The 23,864-nt window shown below is 32.5% G+C and overlaps 1 protein-coding gene across 1 annotated transcript in view; it reads right to left on the reverse strand.

Moving 5' to 3' along the window:
• Positions 1–23,074, reverse strand: part of LOC110030811 (uncharacterized protein At3g61260-like) — a 33,441-nt gene extending 10,367 nt beyond the window's left edge. The window contains exons 1-2 of the mRNA XM_020733741.1: positions 22,945–23,074; positions 22,646–22,738 (exon numbers count right to left, since the gene is read on the reverse strand). Of these exons, the coding sequence (XP_020589400.1) occupies positions 22,646–22,738; positions 22,945–23,074 (223 nt within the window). The remainder of the gene's footprint in view (positions 1–22,645; positions 22,739–22,944) is intronic.
• Between the last annotated feature and the right edge of the window lie 790 nt (positions 23,075–23,864).

Here is a 23,864-nt window from a genome sequence, read left to right on the forward strand (position 1 = left end):
GTATACTTGCGTAGTATCCCAATATAAATATATATAAATTTAAAAGTTAAATTATTATTTTTTTTCAGGATCAAGTTTTTGGTTTTGTTGCAAAATAATGAAATATAAGTGAAAAATACCATGAGAACTATTGTTATACTGTGCATAAGCATTAAGTCAGGATCACCAGGCTGCTCCCGAATCTCCTTTGTCGCAAGATCTTCTCCTCATTATGAGCCCTGACGCTCTATTATCCCGTCGCCGGTCTAGCCAATCCTATCGTCGACCTTCTCCTCTCTCGTCGCGATCTTGCTGCTCCCTCTTACTGCTCCATGTTGATCTTGTCGTGATTCTTGTCGGTTGCTCACAAGGTTCGATTCACCTCAGGTAAGCTTTAGGTAAATCTTCTTCTCCTTGTTGGCTATAAAATCCCCATCTGAGGGAGATTTAGTGTCGGCCAAAATTTTGGAGAGTGGGGGATGTTCTGCCAAAATCTTGAGTGATTCTCACCGCTCAGTTGGTCTGTGCTTTGTGTGCTTGAAGATTTTTCGTTTGATCCTCCCTAGTCCGTAGCTGTCCTTCTCCTTCTTCTTTCTCGAAGGCAGTTGAGGGTAAGGCTCTCTTCTCTTTTTCTCTACTTGGTTGGTTAATTTGTGAGATATTTTCATTTAAGAAAGATGTTTGGAGCCCACCTACATAGAAATTAAAGCCACTTCTTTACTCTCTTTGAAACCCACATGGATGATCATGAACCTCCAACACTTGGAAGGTTGAGAACAACTTGTGAGGGTTCAAGGATGAGTCCCCGTAGGACTGATGGACTTAGGGCAACTTTGGATGGCTAGGGCTTGGTCTTTCACACACTCAAGCACATCATTACTTCCCACTTGTCCCAAAAACCCTAAATCACACTCTTTAAACCAAACTCCCTCACTCTTTAAGAAAACAATATAGATTGTCCCAAACCTCTAGCCTTTGGTTAAGATGGCTAGGACCAACATATGAAGGTTCATAAAGGAGTTTTTATTTAATTAAGTTTGGTCCCAAGGTGGCTAGATATGGTTAAATACCATGACCAAGTACTCCCAAACCCTAAACCTACCTAAAATGCCCCAAAATTCCCAAACTCCACAAAAATTTCATAAAACAACCCCAACACTTTCCAATTGACCACAAATACCCAATTTGACAAAAAAATACCAAAAATTACCAAATTTCCCATGGGAACGTAAAATCCAAAAAATGACCCAAATCATGTCAAACCATTTTAAACCATCCAAATTAACCAAAACACCCCAAATTTTTCAAAATTCCCAAAGTACCCCCTAAATTTGCAAAATTACAAAAATGCCCTTCATACCCCAAAAAATTCTCCAAACTCTTCAATGATTTTGAACCTTCCCTAAACCAATCTAAATCACTTATTGAGCCCAATTTGACTAAATTAACCAATTTTGATCAAAATCTCAATTTTGCCCCAAAGGACCCAAAACCCCTAATTTGCACCCAATTGATCAATAATTTACCCAATTTCAAAATTCTCACCCAATTTCAATCAAACCCAAACCCATTTTGATTATCCTATCGTTAATTATATTTTAAATCTTTCATACATATTTTGAAAGTCCATTTGCATAAATAATTTTCAAAAGCCCATGGGATCAATTTTAATAGCCCAATTTGAGCCCACATGACAAAGAATCAATTCTTCACCATCTTATGGCATTAGAATTACCCCACCATGGCATCATATGAAACATATCATGCATGTACATGAAATCTTACCAAAATAGGGCATGTTGACTTTTCTCATTTAAATGCACAAAAAATTCTAAATTCTTTTTGCATGAAAGCTCCCCATGGCATCATACATTGCATGACTGACACACCTAAAAATTATATACTTTTTCATATATATTTTATTCTAAATTGGAATGATTTTTAATGATATTACACTTTAAAGGAAGGTATTTTGCATATTTTTGATTTCAGGTATAAGAAATAGACTTTTGAAGAAAATGAAGCAAAAATTGTGTAATTTGGAATAAAAACAAGCAAGAAAGAAAATTTTGACTTGACACATTTCAATATGTTTTTTATGCTTAATCTACTTTACATTTCTAACATATTTTTTAATAAAATTAAAATTTAAAGAAAAGGTTTTTTTATTAACATATTTTTTAATAAAATTAAAATTTAAAGAAAATGTTTTTTTATTCTTATTTTTTAGGTATATCTGTTAGGAGTGAAACACAACTTAAACGGGGCGAAACAGAGCTGAAGCGGAGCTATTTAGAGCAAAACAGTGGAGCTACTGCAGAGTGGCGCCTGAGGCTCCAAAATCTAGAGAACTGGCGCCTGAGTTTCTAGAGATAATATACGACAGATTAAGGTGGTTCGAAACAAATTTTTAGTGGATTTTGAAGGCTCCAAATGATTCAAACTCCCCATGGAGTGATTTAATGCATCTAGACACATTGGAAGGCTCTTTAATGAAAAGATATGTATCTTGAATCAATGGACATGTCTTTCGGAACTCAAAAGGTTTGACTTTTTGAAAAAATTTTGGAGGGAATTTTGAATTTTTTTAAAGGGAGGCAGCCTCTAATAAAAGAGAGGGAAGTTTAGGGCAAAAAAAAGTGTGTATGTGTGGGGGCGTGAGAGTGAGAGGAAGGTTTTGGAGAAGAGAGAATTTTCTTCTAGGGTTGTAAGAGGAGAGGGAAGGTAAGAGATTTCTTCTTCATTACATTTCTAAGAGAGAATTTAGTGTGATTGTAAAGAGAGAAAGTGCTTAAAGGGAACTTCTAGGGATTTGTTTGGGAAGGAGTGTGTTTAGTTTTGTGAAGAATTGATTTTGTTTTATACGGTTTTAAATGTCAATAATTTGTGATAATTCAAATTACAATCGTATATATGAAATTTGTGTTTTGTCGTATCCTTCTCCTAAATTCTGAGTATTATTTTTTATCCTTCTCTCTACAATGGGATTTAGTTTTGTGAAGAATTGATTTTGTTTTATACGGTTTTAAATGTCAATAATTTGTGATAATTCAAATTACAATCTTCATTTACATTTCGATCTGACCAATTGAAATGTTAATATGTGTTGAGAAACTAATGATCCGAAAGGGCTATGATTCCTACAATATAATGAGACTCACATTTGATTCCATGGGAGAGGATGTTATCAATGGGGTTGAATGCAAATAATTAGGGAAATATACTTTGTTGGATGCAGAATCAGAGATTTTAAGGTGACAGATTAAAATCCCCAATTTGGTCTAGTTGTTTGGAAATTAATGCGAGATTGTTATCCCTCAAGTGAAGGAGTAGTGGGAGCTCTAGAGTGGCAGTCGATATCCTCCCAGCCTAACCATGGAATTAGGGACCAAACTCTGGATTAGTCAAAGTTCTTTATGCACTCGGAAGAGGGTAAATCAAGAGGGTAAAGAATATAATTGCTCCTACTTGGCACAAAAAAAATTTATATATTTTTAAATGAGTTTAATTTCTTCACAATCTATATACTTGTTGTAAAGGGGAAGGATGTTTTCCTAAATTTTAACTCTTCATCACAAAACATTGTTTAGTCTTAGTAAATTTAACTTTGAAGTTTAGAAATTAGTTTAGGAAACATAATTCTTATAGTTACATTTCTGTTAGCATTCATTAAACATATTTTAACTTGTCTTTCTTACATTAATTTTAATAATTTGAATATTTAGTTTGAATATTTGTTTGAATATTTTGATTTATGTTATTATCATAAAAATTTTCATCTTCCAAACTAAGACTTAAAAGTAGTAGACTAGAATTAATTTTAAAGATTTCTTGCTACGCTTCTCTGTGGGATCGATACTGAGGTTTTTAAAGAAAGTACTATATTACTTGAAGTGATAGGTGCACTTGCATAGAAACCCTAGTGTGTAAACAATTTTATATATTTTTTAAACATTTTGATTTTGCACATTAACTACTTAATATAAATTGGGTCAAGTTTTTTACCATATTTTGGAAGCTAAATTATTGCGTAATTTTGAGACGGGTAAGACGGGTCAAGTTTTTGACACTGTTACTGGGAATTTAAATTGACATAAAACACACAGAAAAATAGCACACACTAGGGGCGCATCAATGACATATCTCGTAGAGCCTTCCATGGGCATCATGAGGTCAAAGTTACCAAATTTGGTAAAAGGAGGTGACCACTCCCTCTCCCTCCTCCGTTTGGACTTTACCTCTTCATGAAACATTTAAAATCTTGCCTCATTCCCAAACTAGCCATTTAACCTCACCCAAACCTCTCTTAGGGTCAGCCTAAGCACCCTAGTAGACCAAGGGGTTAGACCCAACCTAGCCCAGCTTCATATTCCCCTTAGATACTCAACTTGGAGCTCACATCAAACCAGATTGAGCTGACCACTTAGCCCCCTTGACTCCCCTGAGCTCAGAGGTGACCTGACCCTGGCCATACGGCCACCTCATTCGCCGAAAAACACCAAAATTGAGAGGTCCCCATGGCCAAAACCCGAAATTAAACTCGCCTGAGCTAGCTCACTCCAATTGGTCATCACAACTCTTCTTCCCTCCACCTAAGCAGCTCCCCTACCACCATGTCTTGCCTTGATGGCAGCCATGGCTTCTACTTTAAATAGGAGACCCCTCCTCAAGAGGGGAAGTATGCTCAAACCCTAACAAAACTCTGCCAAAATTCTCCCAGACCTTTTAGCAACCTTGTGAAGCCCATCCCCATCATTCTCTAGCCACCATTTCCACTACCTAAGTTTAATTTCCTAACTAAAAAATAAAGACCTTTCACGGTCATCCTTCAAATTCAATCAAAACTCCCAATTAATCCACTCTTGAGCTTCACTAGAGCAAGAGAGGAGATTATCCACTAAAACCCCCATCCTTAGAGCCCTCTAACCTAGCTTAAGACTAAGCCAAAATTGCCCTCTGATTGAATTCATTTGGAGATTTGCCAACTCACAACAAAGCTCGGGAACAAATTCAATTGAGGCTACACTACTTGGACTAAGGTATGGATAAAAACACCCAAATTCGGCCTCAATTTGGGCTTTTGTGAAGAAAAAATTAATTTCATAGGCATGTAACCAAATGGATAAGTTTGTCTCACCTAGATGAAGGTTTAGAAACAAACCATGAGTGATTTGGTTGAGAATCGAGGGAGAAATTAGGTTTAGAAAATGAACGGTTTATGGGTTAGGTCAATTGGGGATGATGACCAGGAGTCGTCCGATTGTGCTTGTATCAGACAAACAAACCAAATTGCGTCGGATGAATGGATAGAGCGAAAAAGGCGGGACACATGACGGCTGACTCAGAAGGCGGCGTCCAGTAGCGTGACGACGAGTTGAAAGTTCGGAGCTACCGAGGATCGCATGGCACCGACGTGGATAAATAGAAAATTACCCTTTTTTATTTAAATAATTTAGAAAATTTAGAAAATTCATAACTTGGTGTAGAAAAATTATAAAAATAAAATAAAAACACCTCTGCACGCAGTGAATAGAGGAGAATCATGTGACCAAAAATATAAATTATTTAACTTATATTTATTTTTAAATTAATTAACTACTTTAAATTTTGTTTAAATCATAGAAAATTAAATATTAATCCACATGTGGTGAAATTTTTAGGGTTTATTCTCTCTATGTCTAAGAGTATTTCTGATTTTTTCCAAAGTCTGAGAATACTTCTAGAATGGTCAAACCTAATTTCTAAAGTTAAGTCATATATTTGCTTAGAATAAATATATAAATTTAATTAAAAATTAGAGAATTATGAAACTTGCTTTAGTAGGTTCGCTGTGATCAGATGAACATAAGAAAAAAAAATCTAAGTTTAAATGTTTTTAAAATATAATTTCTTGATTTTAAGTCATTAAAATCTATAAAAAAGAAAATAAATAAAATATACTTAAAAAATCATAAAAATTGATCCTCAGTGAAGATATTGAATATATTAGCCTCTGTAAAAATTTGAAACCATTTTAAATTAATTTAACCACTAAACTTTATTTTTCAAGAAAAATGAAGATTTGGCATTAAAATAATTATTATAATTAAAATATAACTCAAATAAATTTTAAAAGGTGGTTTTGTGAGTTTCTTGTGACCAGACAAAATAAAATTGACATTAAAATAAATAGACCTAAGAAAAATAAAATTGACATTAAAATAAATAGTTCATTTTTGGTTTTTTTTTTAATTTAAAAATAATTAAAAATTCAAAACATCACAAGTATACAAAATTGCGCTAAGATGTTCCTAATTGTTTGCTGACCACTTGAGATCAATTAAAATTTTTTTTCTAATTTTCTAAATAAAGATGTGTATTTATAAGCACCTAAAATGTATTATAAGCACCTAAAATATATTTTCCCTAATTTTTCACTAAAATAATTATAAAAAAAAGATGAAATAAATATAAAAAAAATATGAAATGAATTTCTCTAAATTCCCTAAAATCAGAGAGATCAATGAAAAATATAAAATTGATTTTTCCAAATAAAATTTATTTTCTATTTAATTAATTCTAAATGAAAAATATAAAATTGATTTTTCCAAATAAAATGTATTTTCTACTTAATTAATTCTAAAAACAAACAAATAATTATAATAATTAAAATATAATTAAAAAATTCATAAAGTTTTTTTGTGAGTGTCCCTTGAACTAAGTGAACCTCCAATAATTTTATTAAGGATGAAAATTTTATCTTACTTGGTTAAATTAATTATCTTTGAAGATCCTTATTTTTGGACTAAAATAATTATTAAAAATTAAATAAAAATCAGAAAAAAATATAATGATTCCTTCTATGGTATCTCAATTAACTCATGAGAGATATGTCAGCAAATTTCCAAGTCCATGTGAATTGATTTAAAATTTTTTTGAAGATAGGAGCCTTAGTGGCAAAATTATAATTTGCCCCCTTTTTCCCTTATTAAAATTTAGGATGGGTTAAAAGCTTAAAGGGCAAATATTTTGATTTTAAGTAACATCCAAAAGTGATTGAGAGAGGGTAAGAGGTAGAAATAAATTAACTCCACTTTTTAAAAAAAAGGGTATAATTGCAATTATCCCAATTGTTGAACATCAGAAGATGAATTAATTTAAATGGTTACAAGTTTGGGATATGAGTTAGGAAGTTAATAGCACACCAATCAAGTTAATGATACTTGGTTGATCTTTTAATTAAATATTATTAATTTGACCCCTTTTCTTCAAAATTACACATCTACCCCCAGTGTCTTTTGAGCTTTGCAGTGAGCTAAGTTCAATCATGGATACTTGAGGATTATTTGGAAATGAAACCATAATTAATATCCCTCAAACACTACAAGCTCATGTTTGCTTGTCCCCTTTCTCATGGGTTAATTGAGATAGTAAACTGAGCACGGGTCAAACCTAATGAACCTCGGGGTGATCTACTCAATAACATAGTAAGTTCAAGTGAACTCGAGATAGTTTAAAGGACTCTTAAAGTTGTTTAGTGATATGCCTCGAACACTTTTATGATCTTTTGGATAATTTCAAGAATAATTGAACTTATTGTGCTTTGTTCAAGAAAATCATCCTCAAACCTTTAGGGACTCACCAAATTATGAATTATGGTTTCTTTGGAATTTAAACCATTAAGGATTCATCACCACTTAGTAGTTACTTTCACTTTTACTTTGCAAAATGTACAAGATTAGTTACTTTCACTTTTACTTTGCAAAATGTACAAGAAAGATCCAAGATTATGAATGCTAACATGTCAACAGGAGCAGCGAGAAGACGACAAGTACATATTTATAGTTTATTTATTGGCATTTTTTTTATACAATTTACTACTACTTTAATGTATCATGTATGTTTGTTTGAAAAACTTTTCCAAAATCAAGAAACAAACATATTTCAAAATTAAAGAACTTTTAAGAAAAAAATAAAGGAACATAATATGTCCTTTTGAATTTGCGGAAGTTCCTCGGATGAGGTAACCCACGGTTGCTAGCGAGATCTCCCCAGTTTAAATGAGCTTAACAACTCATTTATACTATGTAAATTTAAGAGAAAATAATGACACTAAAAAATGACACTAAAACGAAGGAATCGTGGAATCCTAATTGGTGTCACTCTAATCAACTTTAACCCCTCATAATACCTGAACAACAAGAGCAACAAAACTAGTACATTGAAACATACATAGTAAAACTTCTTAAACCTATGACCTTAGGTCTGTCACTTAAACGAGGAGCTTGAAGCTAACTTCGTGTGCATCATGATGAGAATTTACAGAAGAATAACTTTGGGAGAGTAATCGGATCTACAACAACATACCTTATAACAGCCAAACTAACTTCCTTCCTTAGAAATTAAATAACATCCATAGAATTTTGAGGTTGTCTGCCTATATTAAATAACATCCATAGAATTTTGAGGTTGTCTGCTTATTGCGACATAAATCCTCATCTTTTCTTTAAGCTTTTGCACAACCCTGTTGTGCAATGTAAGCCCTAATATTTTTAATATTTTTAGGTCATTGTCCAATACGACGTAAATCCTCCTATCTTTCAGGCCATTTGTATGACCGTGACATACAAACATAAGCCCAAAATAACAAAACTAGTAGGATGAAACATCAAATAATTTTTATTCAAAATTAAAGCCAAACAAATAGGATAGTTGGGAAGTCATTTGAGGTTCTTCTCAAAGTCTGTGACATCCCCTATTTCTTTGTTCCTTTGGAATCCAAAATAAATTGTTAATACTTTGAGTCGTTCCCTTTTGACTTTACTGGCCCATCCTTGAAAACTTAAACTTTGAAATTCTTCAAATACAAACTACTGATCTTACTCGAGAGTACACTTAGATGGCCTTGGTCACTTAATATATATTTAACTATAGGGGTTTTCCTCTATAGGAAACTTTGGAACCCAGTTTAATATAAACCTTATTTAATCTTCTAATCTTCTATATTAAATAGAGGAACTTGTCGGCTTATAAAAAAATGATTTCGCAAAACAAACGGATGTCATAAATTCCTTAGTTTATTTAATCGAGTCTTACTATTCAAATGATGTGTCTACACTTCCGGATATATGTATTTTTTGGTGTTGGTGCTCGTTTAATTCAAACTATCAAATATATGAGATCAGTTCGGTCTCATATTTTTCAAAACTAAAACATTACTTTTTAAAATTAAAATATTATTTTTCTAAAATAAAATTTATATGTATACATTAAACTAAATCTAAATTACTTCCAAAAATAATAATAAAGGCCGACACATGCCTGTACGTTTGCATGTACTTTCCTTGTTTCTTTTTATGCATCTGGGATCTCACGAAAAATGTAATATTGGCTCATCAGGATTTAAAATCCTAAAAAAAAATTTCAAAAAATCCTAAATAAAACACAAGATAAATGAACTTTTAGCATTAAAATATTTAATATTTTAAAATTTTCACTTTTACTTTCCTGCATGGCTATCACCCAAATCATATAATAGGGCCTCCACAATGCTTAAGGATCACTCTAGATAATTGCATTCATATTACATGTCCCAAGGAGAAGTCCCCGTGCTTCTCCAACTTAACTGGCCCAACATAACTTTTTACATATGTGGTTTTCTTGTGTGCCTAGAGTGTTAGAAGATCCGTAACCAAGACGAGGTATAAGTTCTTTTGTTTAGAGTTTTTCAGCTTTGCAGCTGAACTTCCACTTTTCTATCTTTCCCAAGGCATCCTTGTCATTTCGATAGGTATAAGTCCCACCTCTTGGAGCTCCACCCGATAGTCATAGGATAGAGTTTCGTTCCTTTGACCGTAGGGCTACTGAGTCCACGTGGATGGCACAATTCACTGATTGTTGATCATCTCATGACATGCTGGGCTAACTTAATTCATGATAAGGTTGACTTAGGGTCTTAGTAGTTGTGTATGATGGGTCTGTGGTACCCTGGCCCAATTACCTTTACCTTCTATGTTTACTCTACCTTCTTGTTGTTGAGCCTTTTTGAGCCTTGTTGCTTCTTTGACTTTGTCGATATCATCTTGATGGCTCGATGCCGATGAGCTGCCACCCATTTGAGATACCACAATTTTTCCTCTGCAATTATGGTTCGGACGTGCTTTGACATGTTCAGATATCCTCGTCAAGATAATTTAGGTTATTTCGTGGGCTCTGTATATCGATGAACCGCTACACATTGGGGATGTGAGATACTCACTCTCTACCCAATGGCTTAGCGAGAGCTTTAAAGCATCACGACATTTTCACAAGGAATAACCTTCCTTTGAGTACCTATTGCCCCAGGTTCATGATAATATAAGCAAAATCTCTTTTATCGAGAGTATTCTTGGGTATCCCCCAAGATGCAATTAACCAAGTAGGATACGTACCCTTGGGAGTTCTCTTGATCCCAAAACAAACACTTAAACCTGAATATCTAGTTAAGAGTAGTTTATGTAGGAATTCTTTCAAGGATATCGATCCAGAACATGCATAGCCTATCCTTGCTGGGTTTACCGCATGTAGGCACTCCACATTTTATGTTTTCTCTTATCTTTTGTCATTGTCATATGTCAATCTTTTCTGGTCCCTCTCTTGTCCTAGTCATTTACATGAACCAGAAGAGAGATTTATTGGGAAAGAGAAGTATATGATGATTGACAATTTGACAACTCCTTCAAAAATAAAAGAGAGAAAAATAAACGGAAACACTGTGTTTTCATGGTGATAACACCGGGATAACACAATAATAACACTGTCATAACAGCGACACCAAAAACATGTAAATATTTAGTGTGTTTCCTCAAGTAACACTCAAATAATACTCGAATACAACATCAATAACACTTGAATAAAAAAAAACAATAACACTAGAATAACATATTAATAATACTCACATGTACGTCAAAAACACACATCATATCGCAAGTTGCCTCAAGTAGCACTAGAATAAAATTGTAATAACACTCGAACAACACATTTCTTTGTTATTAATGTTGTTCTTGCAGTGTTATAGAAAGTAATGTAGAATTTGGTAAAGCAGAGAGTTCTTTGATTGCTAGAGATAAATCCAAGGATTTTAGTGATCTCAAAATCAATGAGTTTAAGTTATTTGGTGATTCATTCAAGAGTAAGAGATCAATAATGAATGACTTCATTGATAGCAATGATTAAAAGTGCAATAGAAGGAAGTTTTAGATTATTCTGACACGTTGAAGGAGTTATAGAAATAGATGATCACGATGATGTGAATCTTTTGAATTTTAAAAATAATATATTATTATTAGTCTATTAGTGTTATAAATCAATATATTATGTACTTATCATCCAACGTTAATTGTGACAAATGTGTTATGTTTGTGTTTTCGTTGCGATAACACTGAGATAACATGACAATACCAATGCCAAACACGCCAAGAATAATACTCGAATAACATATTAATAACACTCGAATAGTACATCAATAACACTTGAATAATACGCTAAAAAACACATCATACTGTGGTTATCTCAAATAATACTAGAATAATACCGTAATATTACTCGAAAAACACATTTATTTGTTGGTAATGTTGTTCTTGCGGTATTTTAGGAAGTAATGTAGAATTTGGTTAGGAGGGGAGTTCTTTGGTTGCTAAAGATGAATCTAGGGACGTTAGTGATCTAAAAAACAATGACTTTGAGTTATTTAGTGATTCATTCAAGAGTAATAGATCAATAAGGAAGAAGTTCATTGATAATATTGATAAAATTGCATTAAGAGGAAGTTTAAGACTGTTTCGGCATCTTGAGGGAGTTATAGAATTGGATGATCATGATTATGTGAATCTTATGAATTTAATAATAATATTTTAGGATTAGTATATTACTATTATAAATCAATATATTACGTACTTACCACCCAACATTAATAGCAACAAATGTGTTATTTATGTGTTTTCGTGGCCATAACAATGAGATAACACGATAATAACACCGCTGTAAAAAACACGCAAATATATAGCATGTTTCCTCAAGTAACACTCAAAATAATACTCGATAAGACATCACTAGAATAACATAACAATAACACTCTAACAACACATTAATAACACTCAAATAATATGTCAAAAACACGCATCATACCACAGTTTACCTAAAGTAGCACTCGAATAATACCATAATAACACTCTAACAACACATTTCTTTGTTATTAATGTTGTTATAGCAGTGTTATCATAAGTAATGTAGAATTTGGTAAAGAGGAGAGTACTTTGGTTACTACAGATAAATCCAAGGCATTTACTGATCTCAGACACAATGAGATTAAGTTATTTAGTGATTCATTCAAGATTAAGAGATTAATAATGAATAACTTCTTTGTTAACAATGATAAAAATTGCATTAAGAGGAAGTTTTATGTTGTTCTGACATTTTGAGGGAGTTATAGAATTGAATGATCATGATGATGTGAATCTTATGAATTATAATAATAATAATATATTACTATTAGTCTATTATTGCTATAAATTAATATATTATGTACTTACAACCCAATGTTAATCGTGACATACATGTTATCTCTGTTTTTTCAATGACGATAACACGACAACAACACCACAATAACTCTGCGGCCTGAAACACGCCAAGAATAATACTCGAATAATAAATTAATAACACTCAAACAACACATCAAAGACACTCGAATAATACATCAAACACACACATCATTCCATGTGTTACCTCAAGTAGCACTAGAATAATACCGTAATAACACTCGAACAACACATTTCTTTGTTATTAATGTTGTTCTTGCGGTGTTATAGGAAGTAATGTAAATTTGGTAAAAAGGAGAGTTCTTTGGTGGCTAGAGATAAATTTAAGGCTTTTAGTGATCTCAGAAGCAATGAGTTTGAGTCATTTAGCGATTTATTCAAGAGTAAGACATCAATAATGAATAACTTCATTGACAACAATGATAAAACTTGCATTAAGAGGCAGTTTTAGATTGTTCCAACACCTTGAGAGAGTTATAGAATTGGATGATCATGATGATGTGAATCTAATGAATTTTGATAATAATATATTACTATTAGTATATTACCAATATAAATAAATATACTACGTGACATACATATTATTTCTGTGTTTTTGTGGCGATAACACCATGAAAACACGATAATAACTCCGTCATAACACCACCATCGAAAACACACAAATATACAAAGTCTTTTCTCAAGTAACACTCAAATAATACTCAAATAACACATCAATAACATTTGAATAACACAACAATAACACTAGAAAAATGCATTTATAACACTCAAATAATACGTCAAAAACACGCATAATATCGAGATAATAAAACAATATGGAAGAAATGTTCAAGAACTTTCTAAAACATCTTCACAAAATTAAATATGATAGAATTTGATTAATCAAAATATTTTAAATAAAAACCTCATATTTTAAAAAAATTAAATCCTATTAATTATAATATCTAAAAATAATAATAAAAAAATATATTAATATTAATAGATAACTTACTGTACAATGTTATTTGAGGCAGTTATATTATTTGTGTGTTTTCGACGGTGATAACACCGAGATAACATGGCAAAAACACTGCCAAAACACTGTCGCCGAGAAAACACCAATACACAGTGGGTTACCTTAAGTAGCACGCAAATAATTCCCTAATAACCCTCGGATAACACATCAATAACACCTAAATAACACAACAATAACACCGTCATAACATCTGCATATAAGTTGACCATGACAGATGTCTATTATTATAATTTTAGAATAAATAGCATCAATATGAGTCCATAAAATAATGGATTACTGGTGAGAAGTCAAAGTATGTAAAACATCAGTTTTGATCAATTAAATATCAAAATTAAGCCATATCTTCGAACATATTATCAACTTCTTAGACAAGATGGCATGACAAACATGATATATGTATCCACTTGCACCAACCAATCTACAAGAATAAGAGAAAAAATTTAAAAATCCAACAAAGCTTGTTAATAAAGTACAATTTTCAAGGAAAACAACTCTTTGAAGCTCCTTAGGAAATTATATATCTTTCACTAAATCTATCAATAAGCTCGTATTTGTTTCAATGGGATGTGATGTAGGCAATTCCTGCTAATTTTGAGTAGTTATGAAAGAACATAAGGGAAGAAGTATACACAAAAAAAAGAAAGTGCAGACGGTTTTAAACATTAGTTATGCATCTTTCTAAAGCAATACGACATTTGAAACAAATTTGGGTTGCATGGGGTAACTAGATCTTAGCTTGAACAAGCTTCTTTCTCATTTCTTGTATACAATGTTCCATATTAAAGGGGAGTCCATTAGTTTCTTCAGTTAGTACCATAAGGGGGAAACTCTATTCGTCAACATGCGCATATGAACTTTAATATATATATATATATATTTATTTATTTATTTATGAATATAGATAATGTATGCTTTTTACTCCTTTTTTTTCTCCCAATAGCCTTTTAACCTTGAATTAAATATTCCTTTTAGCAGCATCTTCGTTGGGCCATTTAAATTTCTCTTTTTATTTGGTGTTTTTTTCTTCTTTGGCTTTGGCTTTGCCTTAGGTTCTTTCCCACTCAATACATCATCGACATCGATTGATAATTTCTTCAATGAATCCAACACACAATTCTCAACCAGTTCATTTCCTTGTAATTTAGTACTAATATGATATGCAAATTTTTGAACTTGTGTCAAAAATATGAGTCCACTTGAAGAGCTTGGTAACATTTGTGACTCCTCGAGATGACGATAACCATAGTTGTTGTATATGTCCCTTTTTGCATGAACAGACCACTGCAATAAGAGATATTTATTAGAGATCTTTGTTATATTTTCTAAGCTAAGAACCCGTAGAAAGTGAGCACATAATAAACCCAACATTTCTAATATTTTGCAACCACATGTAATTTCAAAATTACTTCTGTCCAATTTAACAATCCAGGGTTTTTATGTGTCCTTATTATCCAAATTTTTAATGTAAAATTATGAATCACTATTTGCAGAGAACTCCATAGCAGGGCCACATAAACCACGTAGTAACTCTGCTTCAAACATTGAATATAGTTTCCTTGTATAAATTAAATTGACTTGCCTCAACAATGGACTACTTTTTGCAATGGAGACAAGTACAAACTGTTCACATTAAAAATCTTCATCTTTCTCATTCCTTCCCCAAGATTTCATGATATTTTCAAGACTCAAAAAATATTCAGTAAGGAAGGTTGTTGGTTTAGAAGCATCATGACAGATGTTAGTATTAGACTCATTCTTTTGAGTTGATAGAATCCTCATTCCAAATATTTCTTTGTTGAAGGTCGTTGACCACTTTTGTCTAACATTGTACAAATCATCCAAACAAATAATATCGTGTAAACTTCATTTCTCAACCATTATACCCCTAATTTCTTCAAACTCCTCTTCAGAGTCACATATGCTTATGCGTTTATAAAAAAGTTCATCAAGTCTCCTGCTACCTACACCACAATGGACTTCTAAAGAAAATTTCTTGTATATATGTCATTGGCATAGTCTATGTCTTGTGTGGCCGACAATCTTCAATGACTCTAACCATTACTTAATCCTAATCAATGAATATTGTTATTGGGTGCTTGTTATTATCTTTTTATTAAAAATAGAAAGTTTGTTGTTCAATAGTGCATATTATGTATTCTCCCTATGGGTTCCATATTGAGGTCTTAATCAAAAAGTCCTATATTACTTGATAACGATACGTATACTTGCGTAGTATCCCAATATATATAAATTAAAAGTTAAATTCTTATTTTTCTTCAGGATCAAGTTTTTAGTTTTATTGCGAAGTAAGGAAATATAAGTGAAATATAATCTGAATTATTGTTGTACTATGCATATTAGCAGTATCCTAGGATCACCTACCTCTAAACCTTGACCTAAAGCTTCACATTGAGCACGATAAAGAAGATTTCGGAGGCTAAAAATTGTATATTTCATCTTCTCTTGGTAAGAACTTCACTTAGAAATTTTTTATCTTCACCATGGATTTTTCCTACATTTTGAAAAATTCAAAAGTTGGGATGTTTGATGAAAAAGCTTGAAGAAAACTAATGGTGAAAAGTCTCTTACCAAAAAATCTTACTTGGGGAGGTAGGTTTTTAATTTTGTAATTTGTTTAGAATTTTTTCAGATTTTGGTAGAATTTCAAATGGCTCCGCGAGTGAAGAGAGGAAGGTCGTAAGGTGATTTTGATGCACGGAGATTTCTTAATTTGAAGGCCCAACACATTTATAACACTCAAATAGAGTTGAGAAGATAGATCGAGGAATGGGCATTTACTAACCCGGGTGGCGTGATCGAGAGGTTGATCCTTGCTAGAAATTGGGAATTATTTTTAGCAATTGTGCCAATGATTCAGGAATTTTATGCCAACTTGAGATTCACTGATGATGATCACATCCTTGTGAGAGATAAGCAAGTTGAATTGACTGTAGAAAGGATCAATGCTTTTTATGGGCTGAAGAATGATTGGCACAATTGCTACTGCATGAAGTGATGAATATGTTGCATTCGTGATGATTGATTGAGCACTGGATGAAGTGATTGCCTTTCCGACTGATGGAAGAGGAAAATGGAGGATTAAAAATAATAAAATTATTAACTTCTCTGCTTCCATGTTGACTAGTCAGCCAAAGATATGTCACCACTTCATTTATGCTAAATTACTACCAACAAATCATTTTACCAATGTAACGAAAGATAGAGTTGTATTGAACTATTGCATTCAGAACATGAAAGCAATAGATGTTGGTGCTCTTATAGTTCATCATGCACAGAGCAAAGTTAAGAGCTCTACAACTAGTAGTTTGGGTTACCTTGCCCTGATTTTTACTCTTTGCGAGCAATCAGGAGTAGAGTCCCATAGAAATGAGGGAATATTACAACCACAAAATCATATTAGGAAGCATATTATTCAGAGAGTTGAATCATTTGTTGAATCTAGGGGTGAAGAAGTCAAAGTATAGGCTTTTGAGTCCTATAGACTCTCTACATCAGCTATAGGGGCATCTACTTCTCGCCCTACATCACTAGAAAATATTATGGACCAACTTATTATTCTAAAATTGGATATAGTAAATGTTCAGAATTAGATTGGAGAGATGGGAGGAATAAATGCTTATAATGATGAGTATCAGCAGAGGAGAGTTCAACTTATTATAGCTTTTGAGGATGCTATGGCGAGATATCTTAGGGGTGAATATAATGTTTAATTTCATACTTGCCCCAGCTTTACTACTTATGCTCCTATTCATGATGATGAAGAAGAAGAATGAGAAGATGATGATGATGATGAGGAAGGCAATGAAGATTGATATTTTCTTGAGTTAGTTTAGTTATTTCACTATTTGTTTGTTTGTTTGTGTGTTTTTTGGTTGGCAGTTGAAACTGTAGTAGTAAAAACTTTTACTTTTTGTTGTGGATTTAAAATTGTAATAGTAAAGATTTTTACTTTTCCTGTATTTTTATTATTTTTAGTTTTAGTTTTTGTTTTTAATTTTCAACAAATTCTTTAGAATATATTATGCTTTATTTAATGTTTAAAGCTTATATGTAATTTTAAAGTTAGTACCTGTAGTATACCATAGCCCAATTTCATAATCAGAAATCTTCTACACGTTAGTTTTTATTTTCATGCATTTTCTATTTTTTTTTACCAACTAAATTTTGTACTAAAACATTTTTAAAATATTTAAAAACTTAAGTTTGGGGGGAAGAAAATTTTCTTTTAAAAAGAAGTAAACTAAATTTTATTTGTTCTTAAGTAACAATATTTTTAAAATTAATTTAATATGTACTAAGATATTAAGATTAAACTTTAAATGACTATAACTAAGTTTATGAATATTATGATAAATTTAGGTAAAAATTTTTAATAGTGAAAGACAATTCTAAAGTTAAAGATATTTGGTATGATAAGATAAGACTAAGTTTTTCTATTTAAAGTAAAGGAAATTATATTTTTGAAGTATTAAGAATTTTAGAGTTTCATGTAAAAGGAAAAGAATAGGATTTTATGAAAATCATAAACTAATATGAATTTATAAAGTGAAGAAAGGCAAGGAGTTTTGACTTTAAGAAGAAGATAGTGAAGTTCAAAACTATTAAAGGCTATCCAAAAATAGTATTCCTCACTTGAAAAAAAAGGAAAGAAAAAAAAAGAAAAAAAAGAAAAAAAAGGATTGAAATGATCCTAAAAAAATAAAAGAAAAAGAAAAGAAAAGAAAAATAAGTGAAGAGAAGCTTGAGGAGATGCCTAATCAAAAATTGGCTTCACTTGAATCAACTTAAGAAAAAAGCTTTATTACATTTTCTAAACTTATATTAGATTATTCGTAGCATTATTAGTAAAGTTTTTCTCAAGTTCTTTTTTATATGAATATTCTAGATATCATTGATATGATAAATTGCAATTTTTCTCGAAATGAATAGAGATTCAAAAACCTTAAAATTGACTGTTAAGTATTCTTAGACTTAGAATTTGAATCCATGTTATTAAAGATTTTTCTTTAATTTTACTATTTTATTTTTTTAAATACAGTATAGAAGTTATAAGTTAGTCTCTATCCTAAGTCATATATTATTATGTAGTAAAAGTGTCACTTGACAAGTAACGTTTAAGTTTGGGGGATTTTGATACACCAAAATAATATGTTATTTTAAGTATAAATTTTATGCTTATTTTTGGTGATATTGTACTTTAAAGAAAGGTATTTTCATGTTTTTGTTGTAGGTATATCAATTTTAGGCATTTGGAGCAAAAGTAGCAAAAATGATGAAATTTGGAGCCAAAACAGTAAAGTTTTGAATTCTTGCGCATGATACGCCAGATTGGCGCCAGATGCGCCAAAAGCTTAAACAACGCGATCTTCAGCAAACTGGCGCATGATGCGCCAGATGCGACATCTGACAGAGAGTTGGCGCATGGCGCACCAGATTTGGCGTCAAATGCGCCAGGGATGACTTTTTGAGAATTAAGGCTGTTCGAGACAAATTTTGCGCAGTCAAAGGGACACTTGTTCTAAACACCCCTTAGTGTAATTAAATGAATCTAAACACTTTGGAAGGTTCTTTTATGAAGGGATATGTATCTTGCATCAATGGACATGTCTTTTGAATTCAAAAGAGTAACAAAATTTTGGGGGAATTTTGAATTCTTTTTGGAAGGTGGTGGCCTTTTATAAAAGAGAGGGAAGTTTAGAGCTTGAAGAGGAGTTTTGGGGGGCGTGAGTTTTGTGTGTGTGTGGAATGAAGGCAAATAGGAGAGTTAGAGAGAGAGAGAAAGTCAAGGGCTTGGAGATTTTCTTCAAGGATTGTAAGAAGAGAGGGAATGTGAGAGATTTCTTCTTCATTACACTTCTAAGAGAGAATTGAGAGTGCTTGTAAAGAGAGAAAGGCTTGAAGAGAACTTCTAAAAGTTTGCTTGGGAAGGATTGTGAGATAAGTTGTGTCTTTTATTTCTTTTATTTTGTAAACATGTTTTAATATATGAAATTCGTGTTTTATCATATCATTCTCATGAATTCTGAGTAGTCTTCTTTATTCTTCTCCATACTTTGAAATATGAGTGAATTCTGAGTAGTCTTCTTTATTCTTCTCCATATTTTGAAATATGATTTTGTGATGAATTGATTTTATTTTATACAGTTGTAAATATCAATAATTTGTGATGATTTGAACTCCAATATTCAATAACTTTTTGATCTAGCCAATTGAAATGTTAAAAATGGTTGAGAAACATATGTTCGGAAAGAGTTATGATTTCTATAATATGGGGAAAATCACATTTGATTTAATGGGAGAGTATTTCATCCATGTCGTTGGGTGCAAATAAATTGGGAAATATGCTTTATTGGAGGCAAAATTGAAGATTTGAAGGTGACAGATTAAAATCCCCAATTTGGTCCTATTGATTGAAAACTAATGTGAGATTGTTAGCCCTCACAGGAGGGGGGGGGCGCTCGGCGGGGCCAGCCGGTATCCTCCCAGCCTAACCACAGAATTAAAGACCAAACTCTGGATTACTCAATATTCTTTATGCACTCGGAAGAGGGTAAGGAATAGGATTTCTCCTATTTGGCACAAAACAGTTTTTATATATTTTTTAAAATGATTTTAATTTCTTCAAAATCCATATATTCATTGTAAAGTAGAAGAATGCTTTCTTCGATTTGAACTTTCCATCACAACATCTTAGTTTTAATTTTTGTAGATTTACTTTTAAAAGTTTATCATTTAGATTAATTAACTTTGTCTTTCAATTGCATTTTAATAAGCATTCACTTGTTACTCAGTATTCAAACTTCGCACTTTACTTTTTGTGTTTTTAAAATTGTACTTTACATTATAATCTTAAGAACTTATTCATAGACATTTCCAACTTTCCTGTGGGATCGATATCTAGGATTCCATTAGAGCCCTTTATTACTTGAACGATACATATACTTGTCTTATTTTTAAAGATGATTTGACAGTTTAAGGATTTTTAAAAGATAAAACTATTTTAACTGAAGTTATTTTTGCTATTGTGTCTGCCGTGTATGTTTTTTAATATTGAAAAATATTTACAAAAATAACACACTAAATCCACCTGCATCAAAGACCCAAGAGTTGAAACTGATAGCCGGTGTTGAACTAGACATACATATCACAACTAACCTTAAATGAGAAGAAGTGGTTCAAAAGTTTGATCTTTCACCAATTCTTCAGCAGTTGGCAGAAAAGGATGAAAGCCATGATCGCTGCTATCGAGTTCGGTATCACTTGCACGGTAATAACACCATACATGTTGAACATTGATAGCAATTCCTGAAATAAAGATAGCTAAAGACCTTTCTTGAACAAATATTATTGAAGAACAAGTCCGCTCCGAAGGTGTTTGTAGCTTGCTCATGTTGTGCTACCGATCAAAACTGAATTGAAGGGCTAAGAATGTATGTGTCTTAAAGTTTTTTCACCTCATTTATCGTCAATGCAAAGGTTTCGATGACAAGAATGAAGCTGAAGGTTTTCTTTGGGAAATTTGGAGCAATTTGAGAGAAAAAGAGGCGAAAAAGACCTGGAGCAGGGAGAAACAAAAAATAATACAAAGCTCACGAACAATCTTAACCGTGGCATTTAGATTGTTTTTTACATGCATATTTTTCAATCACACACACACTCTGAAGTGAGGAAAGGAAATAGATAGCCTCAAAAAATTATTGTGAAAGCATATCATGCATATCTACTAATACCTCTTGGGCGTATAATGAGAAATTATTGTGAGAAAAAGCAACAGATCATCTTTGCCATCATTTTTATGCTCACCATTAGGAAACATATGTAGAATTTTGTGCCATTCTTATGAAAAGAAAAACATATTTTTTAATCACACGCGCACAATAAAGCGAAGCATAGAAATAAATAGCCTCAAAATATGGTTGTGAAAGTATATTATGCATAACTACTGATACCTCTTGAGGCATATAATAAGAAAATATTGAGAGAATAAGCAACATATCATCTTTGCCATCCTATTTGTGCTCACTGCTAAGAAACATATGTAGAATTTCATGTTTTGGTACTAAAACTCAGAATTAATACCACTTGGGGCACTCTTAGGATAAGAAAAGCATATTTTTGAATCACACACACAATCTATGAAGTGATGCAGTGAAATAGATAGCCTCAAAGAATTACTAGTGGGTAGTGTAGCACGGGACATACACCTTATGCATGTTAAAAATAATATAATAATTATATTAATTGTAATTTTAATAGTTTTTTACTTTTTTGGGCACTAATGGTACTTGATGTTAAGTTATGTGTGTATCCAAACTTTTGTGATATTCTGAAGTGAATTTCTGCTTCTGAAGTATCAAATACATGTTATGACAGTTTTGTTATGAACAACATTACTAAACTGGGGCAGAATGATCATTTGTCCAGAAACAACAGCTACACAACTATTTTTAAACAGTTGAAACAAACAGCCAGTCAGCTTCCTAGTAGTAGTTTCCTGGGGGCTGATAAACTGCAGCTGGCCCAAACAAACCCGTATTGATATGACAACCAAATCAACAAGAAATTAGAGGTATGAAATTAAAAAAATTAAAATAAAAAATTGTTTTATTTATACGAAATGCATGTTACATTAAAGCCTCTCGAAAAGCTATTTCAAAAGGAAGTACTTTGTGATAGTATCACTCACGGCTTCCCCCGAGACCTCTTATATAACATCTCACCACCTAACTTAAAGCAATCACTTTGGCCAATATCCACTTGGAGCCGAAGACGACGAGGACACTTTCTGAATTTCCATGAGCTTAAGTGCAAGCTCACAATCTCTTCCTGGAGAGCTACAAACTCTCCTCAAAAAGCGACCGCCTCCCCTTTCGATCCATCATCTTCACATAAGCAGTTAAGCCATAGACTTCTCCATAGGGTTAGACCGTGTCATAAGCAAAGTACTACTTCATTTCACCCAAGTGGTGCACAAAGAGTCCATAAGACATCTGAAGCCCTTCAGCTCCCTCCTCACAAACCTTGGCAAAACTGCCTTGATGATCGGACTCCTGCATACCATATCAGAGTTTATCACCGCCAGCAGGTACTTGGTCCACGGTAATCACTTCCCCGAATGGATTAGCCCCAAGATCTAATGAAATGGAGTCAATCGTTAGGATCTCAGTAGCTACATCAAAAAGGCAATATAAAAAAATAAAACTTAGAAGTTAAAACAAAACTAAAAGTCATTTGATTCCACACTTCACCTCGCTAGGTTTTTCCTGTCCCGCGACCGATAGATGAAGTTCAACCCTCCTACTGATCTGGTCGGCAAGTCAGTATCTGTCATCTGTTGAACAACCCTGACGATAGAAGGGATCCATGCTTAAAAACCAGATAGGATGGGCGCCTTGAGAGGAGCAACTAACTTAACAACAGAGCTTGAAAATTCTGCAGAAGGATCAACCGACCATCCTTCATAATCTCCTCTCATTGAACCCGAGAGTGAATCGGAAGACCCCATATGGTCCTCTTGGTCATGTGTTTTCCTCCTCTTCACTACCTTTTTATTAATTCACTTGCGTGCATGCCTTTTCTTCATCGTCCTTTTCTACCTCTTTCTGGGCCATATCCCACATACCCCCGACAACCCTAATCAACACCTCCCTATCATGAGCTTTTCTCCATGTGCTCTCTTGCTGGGCATCTCAAGAAGTTTGACGGAAATGACACATGCGGTACAATAAAGATGAAAGGAAAAAGGTCACATGAAATTCGAAGGTCCTTATGGCTTATTTACAATAATTTTGAGCATGCAAATCTTGAAAAGAAATTTATTGAATGATTATATTATCATAAATTAGATTCAATTGTTATTATGAAAGATTTCATTGTTCTTAGCATAACAAAACTTTCAAGAAGCAAGAAAATTGAAGAACTAATATGTATATTGACAACGACTTTATATATGCTTAAAAATACAAGATTTTGATAGTGTTGCTAGAAGATTTAAGTCCCCGGAAATGGCGCAAAAAACTTGACAGTGACTTTATATATGCTTAAAAATACAAGAATTTGATACTGTTGCTGGAAGATTTAAGTCCCCGGCAACGGCACAAAAAACTTGACAATGGTTATAGATTCGATAAAAATGTGTATAAAATATTCAATAATTGCAAAGTTTATCAACACAAGTATGTGTATCGCTCAAGTAATACAGAGCTCTAATGGAGTCCTGTATATCGATCCCACATGGAGTAATATTAGATGCTACAAACTAAGATTTAAAAAATCAATACTTAATCACAACAATA

This window comes from Phalaenopsis equestris, unplaced genomic scaffold (genome assembly GCF_001263595.1).
Source record: "Phalaenopsis equestris unplaced genomic scaffold, ASM126359v1 Scaffold000002, whole genome shotgun sequence".
Taxonomy (NCBI): Eukaryota; Viridiplantae; Streptophyta; class Magnoliopsida; order Asparagales; family Orchidaceae; genus Phalaenopsis; species Phalaenopsis equestris.